The sequence below is a fragment of the Chenopodium quinoa genome, unplaced genomic scaffold, assembly GCF_001683475.1.
Source record: "Chenopodium quinoa cultivar QQ74 unplaced genomic scaffold, ASM168347v1, whole genome shotgun sequence".
Classification (NCBI taxonomy): Eukaryota; Viridiplantae; Streptophyta; class Magnoliopsida; order Caryophyllales; family Amaranthaceae; genus Chenopodium; species Chenopodium quinoa.
Genome location: NW_018745003.1, coordinates 5,155,204 through 5,175,764, shown reverse-complemented (window position 1 = coordinate 5,175,764; position 20,561 = coordinate 5,155,204). Strand labels below are relative to the sequence as shown.

Genomic DNA, 20,561 nt, shown 5'->3' with positions numbered 1-20,561 from the left:
ACAAATAAAATAAGCAAGAGTGGGTAGACTTTTAGCTTCTGTTCAACGACTTGGATTGGTAAGCAATAAGCAAAGATATCCAAAACTGTACATTAGATATTTGTATCGCGTTGACACCATCATCCTACAGTTTTACTACTAATTATTTAGGATAACTTGTCTACAGCTATGTAAACTCCATTTAGCTAATTATTCTCCAGTACTTCCACCAATACCGGCACCAATATTACCCCGATACCTTTAAACAAGGTCCTGCCCTGAACAGGAACAGGCTTAATTATTTAGATGTATGCAACCTCTCCTTATCGATTATATAGAGTATGCAACATAGTCTGATACTTGAGACTGATCACAGCATATAAGAATAAGACACACAACAGGTCAATAGTACTACAAAAGAGTGAATCTTTTAATTTAATCAAGAAGACAGGCAACATTTGATCTCTAATATTTTCATGACTGAAGTTTTAAATAGCACTTATTTATTTGAAAGTTCATTTACACTGTAATGAATGGCAAACAAACCATATACAGGTAGTTCAATGTATTCACATCTTTGTATAAACTATGCCTTCCTCTCACCAACACATTACAGTCCAATATAGTGAAAATTAATAGTATTGAAAAGTAAAGGGAAGTGAGATCATGGGAGGGAAGGAGTGAGTGAAGGTTTAGTAACTTTGAGTTCACCACAATCGCTGATATATATAGACTTAAGAGGACGATTCCAAAAAGTTCGAGCAATTTGGGCTCTTTCGTCTCCAAGAAATCCTGCCAAGTCATTCAATTGCCTTATCCTTTCAGCTGGTTTGTATGTTGGTGCAGATGATATTGCTCTCACTATATCCATCCCTGCTTCCAATTTTCACCATCAAACTACATCCAATGTTGTTTTTACTAGTACATACATTTTTTTTTTTTCAACAAGTTCATTTCTTGTAACACCATATATAATGTCCATCTAGGAGAGAAGGCTAAGGATGGGAAATGCCATGGGCGCTGCTGGGAAGATCGAGCACTCATGTTGAAAGGGGAGGTAAGAAGAGTATTTTTACGCTTATCTCCCGGTCATTATTTTTATTGATGCAAAATAAGTTCATCTCCTACTACTACTAGTCTACTACATACATAATTACATAGGCAATCATAAAAGTTGAAAGAAAATCATTGGGATACTCATTGACCTGTTTATAGGCCTTCTTAATGTTAGCTTTTGGCTACGTTTAAGCATATAATTAGCTGCTGTACTATAGTCCACCATTGTAATTTGTGTAGTAGTATATACTATTTAGCTTCCCAAACGTAATGAAAGGTCAGACATAATTCATTCCTAAACAAATTATGGAAGGGCAAGGTTTATACCTTCATAGAAACTAGATTTGATCCAAATTTGAACCGTACAATACTTCCCTTGTTCATTTAACTTTCCCAAACGCGTTATATAGCTGATAATGTATATGTTCGTCTATTTTAACTACTAATGTTGCGTAATAAGAATAAAAAGACTACATGTTAAGGTTTAACCTTCCTAGAAACTACTACCCGTAGTATGATACTTGTACATTCCACTAATAAGCTAACTTTAAGTAAGCTAAATAAAAAATGAATTAAAGTAAAACATACCTTCAAGGACACTCCCAAAGACGATGTTCCTACCATCAAGCTCCGGACATGGGCCAGGTCCAGTCGTAATCAAGAATTCCACATTGTGATAATTTGGGTCTAGTTTAATATCATCTTCATCATCATTCTCAGACAAGCACAAGGAAAGAACACCTGGCCTCGAATGCTCCAACATAAAAGCCCGAGAGTCCACTGTCTCCGTGTTCCGGACTAGACCAGAAGAAGGTGGCACCACCTCTCCTTTATCTTTCCTCCCTTGCCGGCCTGCCACTAAGAATTGGCCCGGGAGGATCTTATGAACCAATGTATTCTTGTACCCCATAGGCCCAATGCACATGGCCTTGAAATTGGAGACCGTGATGGGAACAATCTTCCCATAGAGGCCCAATACAACACGGCCCATGAGCTCAGAATCGGCGCATAGAGGTTCGTCTTGGGCCTGGCCTTGGGTTGGGGTTCGAAAGTAGTTTGGACAAACACTAAAGTCTAAGAAGACCCGGTCCGTGATGGTGGTGTCTAGTGGAGGAGCATTGGCAGCGGAGGAGGGTGGTGTAGGAAGAGAGATGGCGGTAGAGAGGAGGAGGATGGAGCGGCGAGTGGTTTGAGCATCGCGGTATGGGGTTGGGGTTGGGGTTGGACTTGGGCTAGTAGTGTTATGTTGGTGAGGAGATAACGAAGAAGAGGAAATGGTACTAGTAGTAGTAGTAAGATTCCTATGTTGAGGTTGGGGAGGCAATACATGAGGAAGAAACTTTGCAGAATAGAAACTGAACATTGTTGTATTAACTTTACATTTGTGTTTTGGAGTGGGGGAGAGAAAGGGAAAGATTGGTGATTGGAGCTCTAAGCTTCTGCTAGCCTTTCACTTAAGATAGGTAGGACCTCTTTCTATTTGGATTTTGGATCAAACTAGTGTACCAAAATGCCTCCCCCTTTTCTCCTATTTTTCTTTACTTTTTTTTCCTAAGGAGGCCCCCATTCCTCATAATGAGAAACAACTTATGTTTCTCAAGGGGGTATAACCGACATTGCACCTCATATAAGTCATTTGCTGGATGTGTGATGTGGCCTCATTATTCTGACGTGTTTTACTTGGTTTGCCAGTTGTATTACTTGTGGGTATCTCACCGTCGACGCCGTTAAACTTCAACGTTTATGGAGTTTTCATGAAAACTCGAAATTTGGGCGAAACTCAAGTCGAAGAAACCAAATTCGAAGAAAGCACGGATTCCGGGTTTTCAATTCGAATTCTTTGAATCTCAAGTTGAAGAGCTGGGCTCAACTCAACTCAAAGAGGTCCCAACTCGAACTCTTGGTTTTATCTAGGTTCTTTTTGATTCAAGTTCAATTCGAACTTGAGTTCTTGTTTTTTCTCAATTCGAACTGGCTTGTTGTTTTATCGAATGTTTTAGGGTTGAGGGTAGATGTTCAGTACGTCGATTGTTTCAATTGACAGAATTATTTCGGCGAGGATTGTTTAGGGTGTTGCAGCTCCAGTTCGGATTTTTTTTAGGGTTGCAGATGCAAAACCAAAGGTAAAAATGGTATTACTTCGACTTTAATTGTTTTAATTTATTATATTATCTTGAATTATAGAGTGGAATTGGTGCGATTATCTGCAACAATTAAACAATGGAATTATTGCGACCATGTTAAGGTAATATTAATTGGATGTAGATGCGTGCAATTATGCTGCTCTGAAATGTTCATTTGATGGAATTAGGTGAATTTTGCATTTGAAATGTTCATTGGATGGAATGAGGTGAATTTTGCATTTGAAATGTTCATTGGATGAAATGAGGTGAATTATTCATTCGAATTATTCATTCATTGGCGCTCATTATTCGTTCTATATATGTGATATCGTGTTATGGTGTGAAATCGTATCGAGTTTCGATTTGTTATAATTGATTGTGGGTAGATCAGATTAGATTGAGTATTGTGTGTAATGTAGTTAACACACCGTATTTGATGTATTCATTCTTGACAGGATTATGAAAATGTCAGCGGGGAATGGTAAGCGTAAACGTACAATGGTGAGGGTTTTTTTAGATGTATTCTTTAGGCTGGGGATGTGATTATGTTTTGAACTATGGTTTTATGTTTTGGTAATGAAGGTTGGGGCTGAAGATGAAGAGGGGTATGGGCTCAGTAAGAAGAGTAAGGTATGTGAGCAGAAGACCATGCACTTGTATCCAGAATTGTTTAAGGTACTACAATATGGAATTATGTGCGTGTGAAATTGGTGTTTTTGCGTGATTATGGTTTATGCATGAATTAAGTTACTAGTGTGCTCAGGATGACGGATTAAGTTACGGAGGGGCTGTCAAAGGTAGAGCGGAGGTGATGTGTAATACCCCTAATAATTCTATACTCCATCTACATATATTTCTAAAGAAAGTTTGGTTTAGTTTTACTTTCTCTCAAATACGAGTAAGTTTTTTTTTTTTTTTTTTTATTTTTTTTTTTATTTTTTTTTAAGTTTTAGGACGAAACTTGTTTTAAGCAGGGTAGATTGTAATACCCAAAATTTTTCTATTTTAAGTTTCGGGGACGAAACTTGTTTTAAGGAAGGTAGATTGTAATACCCGAATATTTTAAGATTTTATCAAATATATTTTATGGCTAAAATATGATATTTTAAATTATTTTATGCATTTTTATACTCTATTTTTGTTATCCTATAAAAATTATCTTAACCCCTAATATAGTTATCAATTGCTTTAAAAAAAAAATGCCGTATTATTTATGTTTGTGCGTGTATTTCATAATCCAACCCCAAATTTTGATTCTTCTTAAAAGTTTTTCGTTCCTTTTCCAATCTCCATGATAACTCTTGATCAAACCCATTATTATTACATTTTCCCAAACTTACAAGTTTTGTGCGTGAGTTTTAATCGTGATGATGGAGTATCTTGTGCGTGAATTGTTGTTAATCGTGAATCGGTGGAGTACCTTGCTCTTATATTTGCTTAATTGTTTACGAAAGGTAATCACACAATTTTAATTTTTGGAGTTGTTTGATTAAGATTGTTAGTATTATTGTATTTCGTATTATTGTGTGTAAAATTTTATAATTTGTTATTTATAGGATCGATTTATATATATGTCATTTGTGTGTTGTATTATATGATTTAATTGTTGTATTAATTGATTGTGTTATTATATCTAGGGTTTTTCATATTGTTGCTATAGGGAGTATTGTTATATTGAGGTTTTAGAGTTATTAATGCAGAGTATTATTTTTGGGTTGTGAGTTAATTATATTTGGGAGCTAGTATGTTTGCCCTGTAAGTGTTGAGATATTATATGAATCGAGTACGTCATGTTATATAATTTGGAAACCTGTGCCATTATTGAGATATTATTTACTAGCTTGTGAATGGTTATTTGATCAAAGTATGAGATCAAAAAGAATTATTCTTTTTTTCTTGGTTTGAGGCTCGATGTTAATTACCTTAGTCCTTGACATGTTGGTAAGATAGGCAGGACCTCTTTCTATTTGGATTTTGGATCTAACTAGTGTACCAAAATGCCTCCCCCTTTTCTCCTATTTTTCTTTACTTTTTTCCTCCTTTTCTTTGGCCCTTTATAAAATAAATCTAGAAATATGAAGAAGACAAAAAAGGGTGAAGGCATTTACAATGGCAAGATTTGGCCAGTCTCATTCAAAAAGACAAGCCAGAGTTATATATAGAATGAAAGTCTTTATTGCTAAAATTGACGGTATCAAGATTTTAGTTTAATGTAATAGGCTAATTGCACTACTACAAATATGGCCTAAAGTATCACTAATAAGAAACCCCTTTTAGTAAATAGGGGGTTTTTTAATAAAAGTAACGTATGATCTAAGAAAAGGGGTCTCTTTAAATGAGATATAAGAGACCCCTCGTTAAAAAATGAGGTTCCTTATTTAGTATTAAAATTTAACCAAACTTAAGGAACCTTTTATACTCAAAACCGGTTTCTTATGTTTTTTTAATTAAATTAAAAAAAATGAAAAAATAAAATTGGTAAGTGCAAAACTAGCTGCTGTATTTCATTCACCTATACATTAAAAATATTAAATTCACACTTTACCGTACCGCCACTACTACACTCAACCTTCCATCTTCCTCCATTACCTCCAATTACGATCAACCTCCAATCTTCCTCCATTCTTCCAATTTCGCATAAGCCCTTGCCCATCACAAAAGTGATTGCTCATTCTCTTATCAGCCTACTAAAGCCACCATCGCCAATTTTCTCAAGTTTTTGTGTCGTCTAAACTACCGCCGGCACCGCCACAGAAGCCACCGAAACCATCACCGCCACTGAAGCCACCGCTCATCATCTCTGCAGAATTTGCATGTTGTTTTATTCTTGGTAATTTTTAATTTCGATTTCGTATAATTGGTTTTTAATTTAATTAATTTGATGATAAAAATACCCTAATTTTGTTCTGTTGTTAATTTTTTTTTCGATTTCGTGTGATTGGTTTTATATTACATATGCACTTGCTTGGAAATCATACTTTTAGAGTAATATTCATAATCGAACCATTGAAATTAAGGGTTAAATTTTATGACTTCTTATAATGTTTGGCGATGAATTTAAGAGAAACAATTGTTGACAATTGGGTATGCATGTATGGCTAAATTAAAATTGAGATTAAGTTTGTCTCTTCTATGTATTTTGGTTTGGATATGTTTTATGGCTTTGGTTAAACGATGTTTTGGCTTGGTTGTTGGAATTGCTATGGAAGCATCTCTCAAACTCTTTGTGGTTTATTAAGTTTTAATATATTCCCTTTTCTTTTTTTTTTTTTTTAAAAAAAGACTTCAATCATATATCATTAATATATTGCATTTTGCACTAGTAGTACTTCAGTACAAAAATATCAAAGAGGCTGTCTCCTAGGACATATATCCTTTACTTATACTAAATTAATATTATTCACTTTTTAGCTTTTGTATTCATTTTTTTTTATGGTATATGCAACCCATTTTGTGTGGATTTGCATTGGACATATCAATTATTTCGACTTTTTTTTATTGAGGTGCTACATATTTTGATAAGGTAAGTAACATTTCTGTAAATCCTTTTGGCTATCTTTTGTTAATTTAATATGATAGTTATATTGCTAGTTATCTTTATTTTATATGCATGGAAGAAAAGAATAAATAACCACATTTTGTTGCTATAAATTATTACATGGGTCAGATTATATGACATGCCTTTTGATTTTATGCCAATTTGTTTATTTTGAGAAATTTATTATTGTTTACCCGATTCTCTTTTAAGTGGGGTCAATTTTGGTTTTGACCATCAAGTTTTGGGTATGAGTTTCTACCAAAGTTATAAAAAGGAAAGAATAAAAAAAAAAAAAAAATATATATGTTACTACTTCATTCCCATTTTTTTTTTGTTTATTAATCTTTTATTTTCTCACTCTTAACTGAACTGCTCATCTTTGTACACATCACTATAAAATGTTATTTAATTTGATCAACATTGTGTTAGTTAATTTAAATGTCATATTAAGTGTAGAAATGGACCGAAGTTGGATAACTACATCAAAGCCAGGTGACCCAAAATATGTTGATGGTGTAAAAGAATTTATTACTTTTGCGGTGAAAAATAGTAGAGGCAGAGACAAGTCACCATGTCCTTGTTTTATGTGCCACAATCTCTTGCACAAGAGAGTTGATGAAATACTTAATCATCTCAGTAAATGGGCCTTTGATAGAACATATACCCATTGGACTTTTCATGGAGAATCTAGGGAAAAAATTTCTAAGGCCACTTCTATGGATGGTGTAAGGGAGGGTCATGCTAATTATGAAGGTGATCGTTTAGAGGACATGATACATGTAGTTGAGGACACAATCATTGAGGATCCTGCTGCTCTCCATACCTTATTAAATGATTCTGAAATGTCGTTGTACCCTGGTTGCACCAAGTATACCATATTGTCTGGTTTACTTAAATTATACAATTTGAAGGCAGGTCATAGTTGGTCAGATATTGGTTTTAATGCGTTGCTTGAATTATTAAAAGACATGCTTCCAGAAAATAATGTTCTTCCAAAAGGCGGTTATGAAGCAAAAAAGTTATTGTGCACAATGAGCTTGCGTTATGAGAAAATTCATGCGTGCCCTAACGATTGCATATTATATCGTAATGAACGAGAATCATTAGAGAGTTGCCCTATGTGTAAAGCCTCAAGATATAAAAAAAAGAAGGTGTGCCGGCTAAGTTATTATGGTATTTTCCGATAATACCCAGGTTTAGACGCATGTATTCAAACCCGGGAGATGCTGAGAAGTTAACTTGGCATGAACATGGCCGTAAAAAGGATGAGTTTCTTAGGCACCCAGCCGACTCCCCTCAATGGTCATTCATTGATGCAATGTTCCCTGAGTTTGGTAAAGAAGAACGTAATTTGCGCCTTGCATTGTCCACCGATGGTATGAACCCTTTTAGCTCCCTTAGAAGCACCTGTAGTACTTGGCCTGTAATTCTAGTCACTTACAACTTATCCCCTTCTTTGTGCATGAAAAGAAAGTACATGATGCTAACATTGTTAATTTCTGGGCCAAAACAACCGGAAATGACATTGATGTGTATTTAGAACCACTCATTGATGATTTGATCATATTATGGGATAAAGGTGTAGAGGTGTATGATGCTCATCGCAAAGAAATGTTCAATTTGAAGGCAATGTTGTTTACCACCATCCAGGACTTTCCATTTTACGATAATCTGTCAGGGTACACAGTGAAAGGTGGGTCAGCTTGTCCAGTGTGTGAAGATGGTTTCAAGGGAGTTTGGTTATATGGATCTGGAAAAACAGCTTATGTAGATCATCGATGTTTTTTGCCTAGTGATCATAGTTAACGTAAGCAAAAGAAAGCCTTTAATGGGAAACAAATGTTTGATGATCGTCCAAAGGTCTTCGCTAGTGAGGAGGTGTTTCAGAAGGTAAAGGATATTCAGATTACCTTTGGGAAAAAAAATTAAAAAAAAAACTTCCCAAACAAGGTTATAAGAAGTGTTGTGGTTTTTGGCGTTTGACATACTGGAGATTCCTTTTTGTGAGACATTCTTTAGATGCAATGCATATAGAGAAAAATGTGTGTGATAGTCTTATTGGTACTTTGTTAAACATCTCTGGGAAAACGAAAGATGGCCCTAGAGCAAGAGCTGACTTAGAAATCATGGGGATTAGAGCTGAACTTCTTCCAGTTGAAAAGATAAAAGATGGCCCTAAATATTTGCCTCCTGCTGCTTTTACATTATCAAAGAAAGAAAAAGTTGAATTTTGTGAGAGTTTGGCTAGAGTGAAAGTTCCAGAGGGTTATTCTTCAAACATTCACAACCTTGTTTCCATGGAAAACTTGAAACTTGTGGGTCCTAAGTCCCATGATTGTCATGTCTTGATGCAACATTTGTTACTAGTGGCTATTCGTTCAATTTTACCTAAAAATGTCCGACATGCCATCATTAGATTGTGTTCTTTCTTTAATGCAATCTACAATAAAGTTATTAATCCTAAAGAACTAGATGACTTAGAGGAAGAGATTATCATTATTTTGTGCCAGTTAGACATGTATTTCCCTCCATCATTTTTTGATATAATGATTCATTTGACTCTACACCTGGTTAGAGAGGTAAGATATTGTGGGCCTGTGTATCTGAGAGCTCAGTGGGCTTTTGAAAGGCAAATGAAAACCTATAAGGGTTATGTGATGAATGCTTATTACCCTGAAGGTTGTATAGCTGAGCGAGTCCAGTACGAAATTGCTATTGCACTTTGTAGTGAATTTTTAGGAGATGGGAAAATGATTGGACTGCCTATATCTCGTCATGATGATAGGATAGATGGGAAGGGTATCATTGGTTATAAACAAGCTGACTTGTCTAGTGTCAAGTGGATTAAGGCCCATACATATGTTCTGCATAATGAGGATGAAGTAGCACCTTATGTTGAGCAACACAAAACTTTCTTGAAAAAAAGTATAATCGGAAGACAACTGAGAAGTTCATAGCAAATGAGCATAATCAGACATTTTTTACCTGGTTCAAGGAAAAAGTAATGAAAGAATTTCAATTGTCACCAGAATCTATTTCTGATCGTTTGAAGTGTTTAGCATATGGGCCTAACTTCAGTGCCTCTTTTTATTCTGGGTATATGATTAATGGTTGCACATTTTACACCAAGGATCAAGACGTAATTAGTACTATGCAAAATAGTGGAGTTACTTTAGAAGCTGAAGCCATGCATTTTTCTAGTGTCAAAGATAAGAAACCTGTATTGTAAAATGCGTTACTATGGTGTCATAGAAGAAATTTGTGAGTTGCATTACAATGGTTTCTTGATACCTTTATTTGGATGCAAATGGGTTGATAACTCTAGTGGCGTTTCCATTGACGACTTATTAGGATTCACCATGGTAAATCTTGACAAACAAGGGCATAAAGAAGATCCTTACATATTGGCTAATCAAGCTAAACAAGTATTTTATGTGACTGATCCAGCTGATAAGAGAAAGTCAATAGTTATTTCACCTTCGCCTCGATATGCAGTAGATGAGTATGAAAATTATAATCTGGAGGAAGGATCCACCTTTAAGACACTACTAGAAAACAGGCCATTTTCGACGGAAAAATTCCGTTGGAAACACCCTAAATTCCGTCGGAAAACACTGTTCCGATGGAAATTCTGTCGGAAATGGTTGTTGTAAAAATGTTTGTAGGAAAAACGGCCTTTTCCGTCGGAACAGTGTTTACCGACGGAATTCCGACAGAATTTTCTCATCGGAAGAGGTGTTCTGGAAAGTCCGTCAGAATTCAAATCCGCCGGAAACTTCCGACGGAATTTCCGTCGGAATCTGCTATAAAGATAAATAAAAAAAAAACGCCCTGCGACCTCCGGCAGGGCGTGTCACCACCTCGTAACATCAACCACCACCACCCTCACCCTAAACAACAAACCAGATCCCCCACCCTCCCAACCCAGACCACACCCCCACCACCCCAACCCAACCCAGACCAGACCCCCCACCACCCCAACCCAACCCAGACTAGACCCCCCACCACCCCAACCCAAACCAAACCCCCTTCACCACCCCAACCCAGACCAGACCCCCCCACCACCCCAACCCAACCCAGACTAGACCCCCCCACCACTTCAACCCAACCCAGACCAGACCCCCCCACCACCCTAACCCAGAACAAACCTACCCCACCCACTCTAACCATCCACCCACCCTAACGAAACCTACCCTACCCACCCTAACCAACGATCGAACCCACCCACCTAGAAACAACCAAATCGGAACCCACTACCAACCCACAAACCCACTACCAACGAAACCCCAACCCCAAAATAAAATCGAGACAAACCAAAAATCGAAACATCCAAAAATCGAAAAAAAATAAACAAAAACATTGAAATCAAACAAAATAAATAAATATACAATTATCTTACGAAATTAATAAAATAACATTACAATTATATCAAAAAAAAAATTATAATCAGAATTTGTTTTTTTTTAAAAAAAAAACTTAGATCTACAGTTGTGGTTGTTGTCGTTGCGGCTGCCTGCTGGTGTTGTTGTTGTCGTTGAGGTGGTTGTTGTTGTTGTCGCTGCGCGGTGGTGTGGTTGTTGTGTTGTTGTGTTGGCGTTGAGGTGGTCAGAAAAGGGGAAAGAAGAGGAGAGAAGGAGGAGATTGAAGAAGAGGCAAGAAGGAGGAGATTGAAGAAGATAGAACGAACGAAATGAGAAGGGAAAGAACGAGAGAAGAGAGAACTAGAACAGAGGAGAGAGAAAGAGAAGAAGAGAGGAGAGAGAACAAGGAGAGGCGGGGAGAGAGAAGATGAGAGGAAAGAGATTAAAATGGGTTGGGCCGTGTATTTAGGAGTTTAGGGGTTTTTTTTTATTATTATATAATTATATTCCGACGGAATATTCCGTCGGAAATGTAATGTTCCGACAGAATATTCCGTCGGAAATTAAATGTTCCGACGGAATATTCCGTAGGAAAATTCCTACGGATTTCTTTTTCTTAGGAAGTTTGATGTTCCGACGGAATTTTCCGTCGGAAATTTCCGACGGATTTTATTTCCGTTGGAAATTTAATGTTCCGACGGAATATTCCGTCAGAAAGCCTATATTTTCCTAAGGATTTATATTCCATCGGAAGTTTCCTACTAAATATAAAATCCGTCGGAATTTCCGACGGAAATACATGTCCGTCGGAATTCGACCTATTTCTAGTAGTGAGAAGGGGCCACTCGGGGATGATATTAATGGTGATTCTTCAATATATGTAAGACAAGACCATGATGAAGGTATGTGGGATGAAACAGATTCTAAAAAGGCAAAGTCCCGAAAACGTCGTCGTAAATCAAATTCTAGACAAAACTGAGGTGTGTGCTAAATATATATTTAGGATACTGATACGCATATGTCATTCATGGAACAACCTTTCTTTCTCTATTTTATTTTTATTATAGTTGAACTGTGGAAATGTATACACACACACACACACACACATATCTCTAAGTTTATACCCCCAATTTTTGTATTTGGATATGATAGCTTCTAATAAATGAAATTTGGCAGCTTAATGGCAAAAAAGAAAAAGCATGCAAGTCAGTCTACAAACAATGCAACTTCTGATGCAGAAAAATAATGCATCTGATACTGAAATAAATAATCGTGAGGAAGAGAGAGGCCGCACTGTACTTGCAATTGTGGGGAAAGCAATTCAAAGCGGTACCAAAATCCCTGTGGAATGGCATCCTACATATGGAGTTCCATGTGGTGATAAAAAAAACCGCACTACCTTTTCTTCTTATATTGGTGTAGTTGCTCGTGAACGTGTAAACATTAACTATAAAAACTGGGGTGATGTTCCAAAAGAAATAGTGGATGAAGTGTATGAAATCATTGCAGTAAGCATTTACCTTTGCAAATTCATCATGCTTTAATATAAATCAACATGCATGAGGTTGTTTATATGTATTACTAGTTTATTACTTTTTACAGATTTTATGTATTAATAAAAATAACATTTTTTTCAGAAAGGATTTGATGTACCAGAGAAGCGCAAAAAATATATCTTAGGGAGGGCTTCTATTCGATGGAGGGCCTTCAAAACAAGATTGAGAAAGTACTGGCTATACAAGGTATATGGAAATAAGAAAGTGGTAAGGAAAACATCGCCATGGAAATATCCAATGATACTGCAAACTGATTGGAACAAATTTATAAAGATTTATACCGAAGATGATGCATTTCAGGTATTCTTATACTATACAAGTATTTTTTAGATTGTGCTAGGAATGGAAATAAGCCTCCTATCATAGCTATATACGTGAGACGCAAGAAGGGAATTGTTTGATGCTTGAGTTGGTTATTGAGTTTGTTAAAAGCTTTCTGTTATTAGCATTTTGTTAATTGTAATAATGAGTCTGTTGGGGGGCTTAATAGTCTTTACTGTATAACAGAATATGATTCTGTTAAGGGGTTTGCTGAGGTGTCTAGAGTTTGTTATGCTAATAATACCACATAATGTATGAAAGTATGAGAATGGACAATATTAGCCAAATTTATAAAAAGTGTGGAATATTAGTAGCTAAGTAGGATTAATTCTAGAATTTATTACTCTAAAGATAAAGTCATTTACCTCATGAAAAAAGTTGTTGCAACAAATACACCCCCAGGTCTTAATATTTGACTTATTTCAGCAACCTAGATATTAGTTAACACCAAAAAAGTGATAATTTGATTGTAAGTTTAATGGACCACTCTCCTGGAGAAGAAAATGAAGGAAATAGATAGAAGAAATAGCTAAAATGACTTGATGCAATCTTCCCTTTATAACACTTGCTGAATATTAGCAGCGGTGTAAGATATTAAGCAACACGAGTCAAATTAAATGAGTTCAGATCCCTGTGTATAGCATGTTTCTCCAATAAGTATCCTAGCACCATAAAGGATAAACTAAGAAGATCTGTAATTGATTTACAGAGCTCAAAGGCCAAGTATATAATTATAAACAGTATATATAAAGAATATAGCCTTTAAAAAACTAAGCTACATTAAGAAATTCAAGCTATCTCAACATCAGAATAGAGTTTGAAGGTAACAATGATGTATTGCAGAGGATATCTGAACTGCTATCTCAACATCAGAATAGAGTCTGAAGGATTACAATGATGATATAACAGAGGATCTCTGATCATTTATTGGTCTACATTTGGCTAATATTGGTCCATTCTCGAATGAAAGCTAGCTTGTATTAGTGGTTACTCTGACCAGATTAATACAGCCCTGATTACAGCTCTAATTCTTCTTCTTCTTCTCTCTTATAATTCTGTTTTCCTACTTCCTTCTTCTTCTTTTTTTCTGTATTACTGTTCTGGTGTCTTGCAGATTGTTTGTATTTGATAATATTGTATACACTACTAGAAAACATCCGATTTACGACGAAAAAATTCCGTCGGTACACCTTGTAAATCCGTCGGAAATGACTATTTCCGGCGGAATTCCGTCGGAACACGTTGTCGGAGATCACTTAGTCGGAAAAACGGCCATTTTCGTCGAAATTCCGTCGGAAAACACTATTCCGACGAAATTTTTTCGTCAGAAGAGGTTTTTCCGGTACCGGAAAGTCCGTCGGAGATTTCCGACGGAATTTAAATCCGTTGGAAAATTCCGACGGAAATTCCGTCGGAAATTTTTAAAAGAAAAAAAAAACCCCACTCACCTCCCACCCCCACGCCCCACAACCCAGATCCCCACCCCCTGCACCCCCCACCTCCCCCACCACCAGCCCACCCCTTGCACCCACCCCCTGTACCAGCCCACCCCCACGCCCCACAACCCAGATCCCCACCACCAGCCTACCCCCACGCCCCACAACCCAGATCCCCACCCACCAGCCCACCCCCACCCCCACGCCCCACAACCCACCACCGAATACCCACACCAGCCCACCCACCTCAACCACATTCCAAAAAATAAACAAATTCAAAATTCAAAATCAAAATAAAAAAAAATCAAAAAATAGAAAATACAGAGAATAAAAACGAATTAAGCCGAAAAAAATTCAAGAAAACGAAAAATCAGAATAAAAAAACGAAAAATGGCGAAAAAAAACAAAAACACAAATATAAAGAAAAATCAAAACTAAAACACAAAAATATTAGAAAAAAAAAGGTAAAAATGCCGAAAAAAAAAAGAAAGAGAATAAGAGAACTTACCTTGAATTCCATCAAAACCCCTAATTTTGCTTGAATTTGGGTTTTAAAGGTCAAATTCGACCATGAAAAATCTAGATCTAGGGTTTTCATGGTCGAATTTGACATAAAACCGTATTTTGTTGGTTCGTGGTTCGTGGTTGCGTAGCGGCGGTGGTTCATGGTTACAAATGGCGGTGGTTCGTGGTTACAAATGGCGGTGGTTCGTGGAACAAGATGCGGTGGTTCGTGGCTTTGGAAAACGAAGGGGAAGGGGAAGGAGGAGGAGAAGGAGGAGAGAGAAAGAAGGGGAAGGAGAAGGAGGAAACGGGGACGCAGGAGAAGGAGGAAAGAGGAAAGAAAGGAGAAGGAGAAGGAGGAAAGGGGGACGCAGGAGAAGGAGGAAAGAAAGGAGAAGGAGAAGGAGGAAAAGCAGAGAAGGAGAAGGAGGAAAAGCAGAGAAGGAGAAGAGGGGAGGAGAAAGAGAAACAAAGAAGTCCGGGTTTTTTTTAATATATATATGGAAGTTCCGACAGATAAAAAATCCGTCGGAATATTTGGTTTTTCCGAGGGATTTTTCCGTAGGAAAATTCCGACGGATTTAAATTCCGTAGGTAAACCAACATTCCGACGGAATATTCCGTCGGAAGCCTTTTATTCCAAGGGAATTAATTTCCGTCGTAAAGAACCTTTTCCAACGGAAAGTTCCGACATACCTTAATTCCGTCGGAATTTAGGTCCGTCGGAACGATTCCCTCGGAAAACGGCCTATTTCTAGTAGTGATACTAACTAGGTATGGTATCTAATGCAAAGGAATTAAGCGAAAAGAATCGAGAAAGGTCATTGAAAAAGAATACAAACTACCGAGGAGGCAGACTAGGATACCTTTACTATGAAGAAGAGATCGTAAGTAGTTGGAAAATCAGTTTAATTAAGTATAAATCTGAATTTTGAGCTGAATGTTGGATTTGTTGCTGCCAAACATTAGGTAAAAGAACTTCAGAACAAAGGTATTCATGTCACACAAGTTCCTCGACATTTAGTTTGGCTCAAAGCCCATTCTAAAGAAAAAGATGGCCAAATGGTATTTGAGAATCGTGTTGATGATGTAATCGCACAAGCAATTGAAAGAATTAACTCTAATTTCAAGTCATTAAAATTGTTAGTTGCAAGTTTCTTGTTTTAAGTTCAAATTATGGGTCATGTTCTGCGTACAGGTCATAACTAATTTTATTAATTATTATTTGTTTACTTCTTTAATAATTTTTTTATCAGAGTACGTTGGATGCCCAAGCTCAAAGAGGAGAAATAACCGCCAAGGGTCGGGATGACGTATTAGCCAAAGCAATAAATAAGCCTGAGCATGGTGGTCGTGTAAGGGCTGTTGGATCGAGCGTTTCAAATAAGGCATATTTTGGGTACAACCGACCAACACCTCCAAATCGTATGCAGGCACAAGTCCAATTATCTGATGAAAGAGATGGTTACGTTGATGCCTTACATTATATCAAGCCCTGATTTCAACCTAGATCAATTTAGACAATTCATGACAAGTGGTGGTGCTTTAGGCGGCCAAGGGTCGGTGAGTACTCCATTTGGGAGTTATGTTGCCCTACTTGGTGGCCAAGGGTTGGATGCTTCCCAATTTGGTTTCCCTATGCAAGGGTTTGGTGGTCCTCAATTTAGTGCTCTTAATGGACAACTTAGTTGCTCAAGTGGCCAAGTAGGTGGATGTGATGTCAATAATGTTGGTTTTAACGGCCTTGGTGCTCATTTAAGTAAACATGTTGGCAGAGACAATGTAGACCTTGAAATAAATGGTACTTCGGAACCTAACCAGGAGGAGATTTTGCCTTACCATGTTCATTGGCCCAAGCAACACTTAATGCGAAGTGATCAACAAATAGAGCAAAATCGTGCTTCTTCTCCTCAAATAAGTCATGAGCTAATTGATGATGATCTGATTACTCATAATCAATTTAGAAGTGGTCTGACAAGGCATGATCCAGTGAGTGTTATTGAACATACTCTTCCCGAGGTACATTATTCTTTTTCAATTATTTAATACTCAACCGCATTCTTAGCCTTATTATAAGTATTTCTCATGGTATATTAATTCAAATTGTACATGATAAGGGTTGGAGTGATTGTTCTTTGGCAATTCAAAGTGAGAAGGAGCTACATATTGTTGCCAAGGGAAAGGTGGAAAAAAGAAAATCAGAACAAGTAATTACTGTTCATAATGTTAAGATTGTGACTGGTCTTCTACGAGTCTTGGTTGATCAAGTGGTGATGCTAGCAGCTCTTATGCCATGTCCAACCTCATAGTTCACGTACGTTTCTCAAGCTAAGGGTAGTTTTTCTCCCTGGCCAAGTCACTTGATTTTCCAATGATGAAGGTAAAATTTTATTCTTATAATATTACAAAATTATGTCCCAAAGTGGTTATTCAAGTCTCGGGTTTGTATGTTAGTTTAATCATTTTTCTTTTTGATTTGTGCTTTTACTTTAAAGGATGATGAACAAACAACAAAACTACTTGATCAACCCCTGACTACTCCATCCCCAGAAACACCATCATCACAAGCATCCACTACCCATAATTAAGTACGTCATCAGAGATGAGGATTGTGCTAAGTTAACTACCAGTTTGTTGCGAAAATTCAAAATTGAAGCTGGGAGAATGAAAGAAAATGATATTGCATATCAATAACAATCCCAACAAGTGTGTATGGACATGAGCAGAAACTTAAAATTGATTATGCATACATTTTTGACTGGTGCTTTCAAAGAGAGATTGGAGCTTCACATTTGTCTATCTTTATGAAGTAAATGCCTAGTGACTTACCTTTTTTTTCTATTGCTTTCTAACTATCAGTTTTATATTATTTGTAATAATATATTGCTTTCTAACTATCAGTTTTATATTATTTGTAATAATATGTTAATTGATGTGGAAGGTACTTGAGCGAAATGTGTAAACAAGATAGTGTTGCTGGAATGTATGGATTTTCCGATATTGGTTGTTTATCTCCACCAATGACTGAAAAAGGACGGTCAGACTATTTAGCAAGTGTGTTTGGTCAAAATGAAGGGAAGAATAGTAAGTGTGAATTATATATAAAACTATTTTTTGGGATGTTCAATGATAATAATGTCAATGTTACTTCTCTTACTAATGTTACATATAGTCGGCATTGGATGGTTGCGATCATTAAACCTTGGAATGCAGTGGTGTTTTGGCTAGATCCAGATGGAGCAGAAAATGAAATTAGTGAATTTGCTCAAAAGACCATCAATGAGTATGTAGTACATCACATATTCATTATATCTACATATAATGTGCTTAAAATCAGTTTACTTTCTTTGTGTTGTGATTGTTTAATTTATGAGGACTTATATTGCAATATCGATAATTACTAATCTAATTTTTTTATATTACATTTTTTTAGTGGGATAAAAAAGTTTAGCCAAAAACATCGAAAAGACATTATCAAGATAAAAAAGAATCTAGGAATTAGGTTTTAGTTAATTTATACAAAGCTTCTTAATAATTATAAAAAAGAATTATCATGTGACATAACTAATTGTTTACTTTTGCAAGTGTCCTCGTCAATCACTAAATTCCTGCGATAGTGGATACTATGTGTGCCGCTACATGCTTGAGACTATAGACAAAAGACGACAAGTGATTCCTCATCAGGTATTATTCATGCATGCATAATGTATATTTATTCTAAAGAAAAAAAAATTTGTTTTCATTTTTTTTAATTCTGTTTTCAATTTTTTATTCTGTTTTCATTTATATTACTTGTTTTTATCTATATTATTCTGTTTTTGTATTCTGTATTATGTTTCTGGGGGAAACATACTCCATGTTTCTGGGGCAAGTTTACAGATTCTGTAGCCAACTTTGAAGGCTACTTTAAGATTATCAGCCTGTTAGAAGTGCATTATTTATTTGCCCTGGAAATGGGCTGGAAGTTTGATTGAGTCTGAACCACTGCATTATATGGATGTGAGAATGATCATATCAATAATTTTGGTCAAACTATCTTCCGGAAGTTGTACACATAACTAACATCAGTTATCTTAAGGCCTTTATGATTGTTCATTAAGAAGCTGGTCATACATTCTATAATAGCAGTTAAGAACCCAGAAGCTTTTAATTGCTCAACTTTGTTTGTGTTGGCTATGTTCTAATTGTACTAAAATAGGTATCCGGCATATGACGGCATGAATAAGTAAAAGATGCAGGCACATAAATATTGTGGTTTTGAAAATTCAGTCATTACAACTTTAGTCACATGAACTAAACTGGTTCAGTTAAGGTCAATTTGTCGATCATGTATCAGCTAGGGTCAAGTAATGCTTTACTATGGTGTGTTTTCTTTGTGGTGGGCTTCAATGCTTTTTTACACTATAGAAATTTTTACATTCATATGAAATAATTCATGCTTGATTTTAAACAGAAATAAGGCATGTAAAGTTAGTTTACATTGTCTTTTTCATGTTCTTCATAGTGTACTTTAACTCGATGTATTTGTAGTTATTAACGCGTGTTGTTAATGCTTTATATGTAGTACTTTACTGGAGTATCTTCTTCTTATTCTCAAGCAAATATTGACGAGCTAAGAGACTTATGGGTTAATTATGTGAACGAGCATAAGCAAGTCGGTGAAGAATATGACGATGGTGTGGATTATGATGAGTAAATTTATATGCATCGCGCTACCATTACAATTTTAGTATTTTATATTGTCTTTTTTCCTTTGGTACCACGTACAACATAAACACTCTAAATTTGTACTCGTAGTAAAATATTTATTTTCGATGAAAGTATGCAATATTTTATCTTGTACAGTAGCTTATTTTCATATTTTTGTTTATATATATATATATATATATATATATATATATATATATATATATATATATATATATATATACAGGTTTGTCACCTGTTGGGTACTCGTTACATTATGTTACTTTAAAAAAAATCAAAAAAAGAATAAATAAATAAGAAACCGGTTGTCTAACAAATCTTGCCGTCAATTCATTCATATTATTATTATTATTATTATTATTATATTTTAAAATTTTGAGCCTAGATAAGAGACCCCTTTTCCAATTCAATCCCATTTGCATGTACCCGGTGTACAGTATTTTTACTGTACATCGGGTTTTCGCACGTGCTTTTTTTTTAAAAAAAGAAAATCGCAGAATTTCAAATACCTAAAAATAAAAAAAACGCAGAACAACAATGGAGGAGAGAGAAAGTGAGAAAACGCAGCTATCAATCATCCATTGAGGAGAGAGAAAGTGAGAAATCGCAAAAATTGCAGAAAACGATCATCAATTGAGGAGAAAAAAGGTTAGAAAACGCAAAAATTGCAGAAATCGATCATCAATCGAGGAGAAAAAAGGTGAGAAAATGCACAAATAGAAGAATTTGATCATCAATTAAGGACAAAGAAAGTGAGAAAACTTACAAATTGCAGAATTCGATCATCAATGGAGAATTCGACTTTCGATACAACAAATTGCAGCAATCTCATTCACGAATTGCTACAAAAACAGAGGCAAATTGAGACTGAATTTGAAATCAATTTAAATCGATCGATTATAGAAGAAGAAGAAACTAATTGTTTTGGAGATGAATTCGTACCAATATTCAACAATCCAGACAATGCAGATTAAGCAATC

The 20,561-nt window shown here is 35.9% G+C and overlaps 1 protein-coding gene and 1 long non-coding RNA gene across 4 annotated transcripts; one reads left to right on the top strand and one right to left on the bottom strand.

Moving 5' to 3' along the window:
* Positions 1–461: 461 nt before the first annotated feature.
* Positions 462–2,608, bottom strand: LOC110708076 (peptidyl-prolyl cis-trans isomerase CYP28, chloroplastic-like). The gene is made up of 2 exons (XM_021886182.1): positions 1,624–2,608; positions 462–852 (listed from the first exon to the last, which is right to left on the bottom strand). The coding sequence occupies exons 1-2, from the start codon at positions 2,396–2,398 to the stop codon at positions 644–646; spliced, it is 984 nt and encodes a 327-aa protein (XP_021741874.1). The 5' UTR covers positions 2,399–2,608; the 3' UTR covers positions 462–643.
* A 2,817-nt stretch (positions 2,609–5,425) lies between these two features.
* Positions 5,426–19,711, top strand: LOC110708074. 3 transcript variants are annotated; one of them, XR_002508635.1, is made up of 8 exons: positions 5,427–5,988; positions 12,695–12,913; positions 16,131–16,893; positions 16,992–17,254; positions 17,370–17,958; positions 18,047–18,157; positions 18,460–18,558; positions 19,439–19,711. It is a non-coding gene; the product is annotated as an uncharacterized LOC110708074 (long non-coding RNA). The 3 variants fall into 3 exon arrangements; XR_002508636.1 differs by having other exon boundaries at positions 5,429–5,988; positions 17,370–17,683; positions 17,816–18,157; XR_002508634.1 differs by having other exon boundaries at positions 5,426–5,988; positions 17,370–18,157.
* The last annotated feature ends 850 nt before the right edge of the window (positions 19,712–20,561 follow it).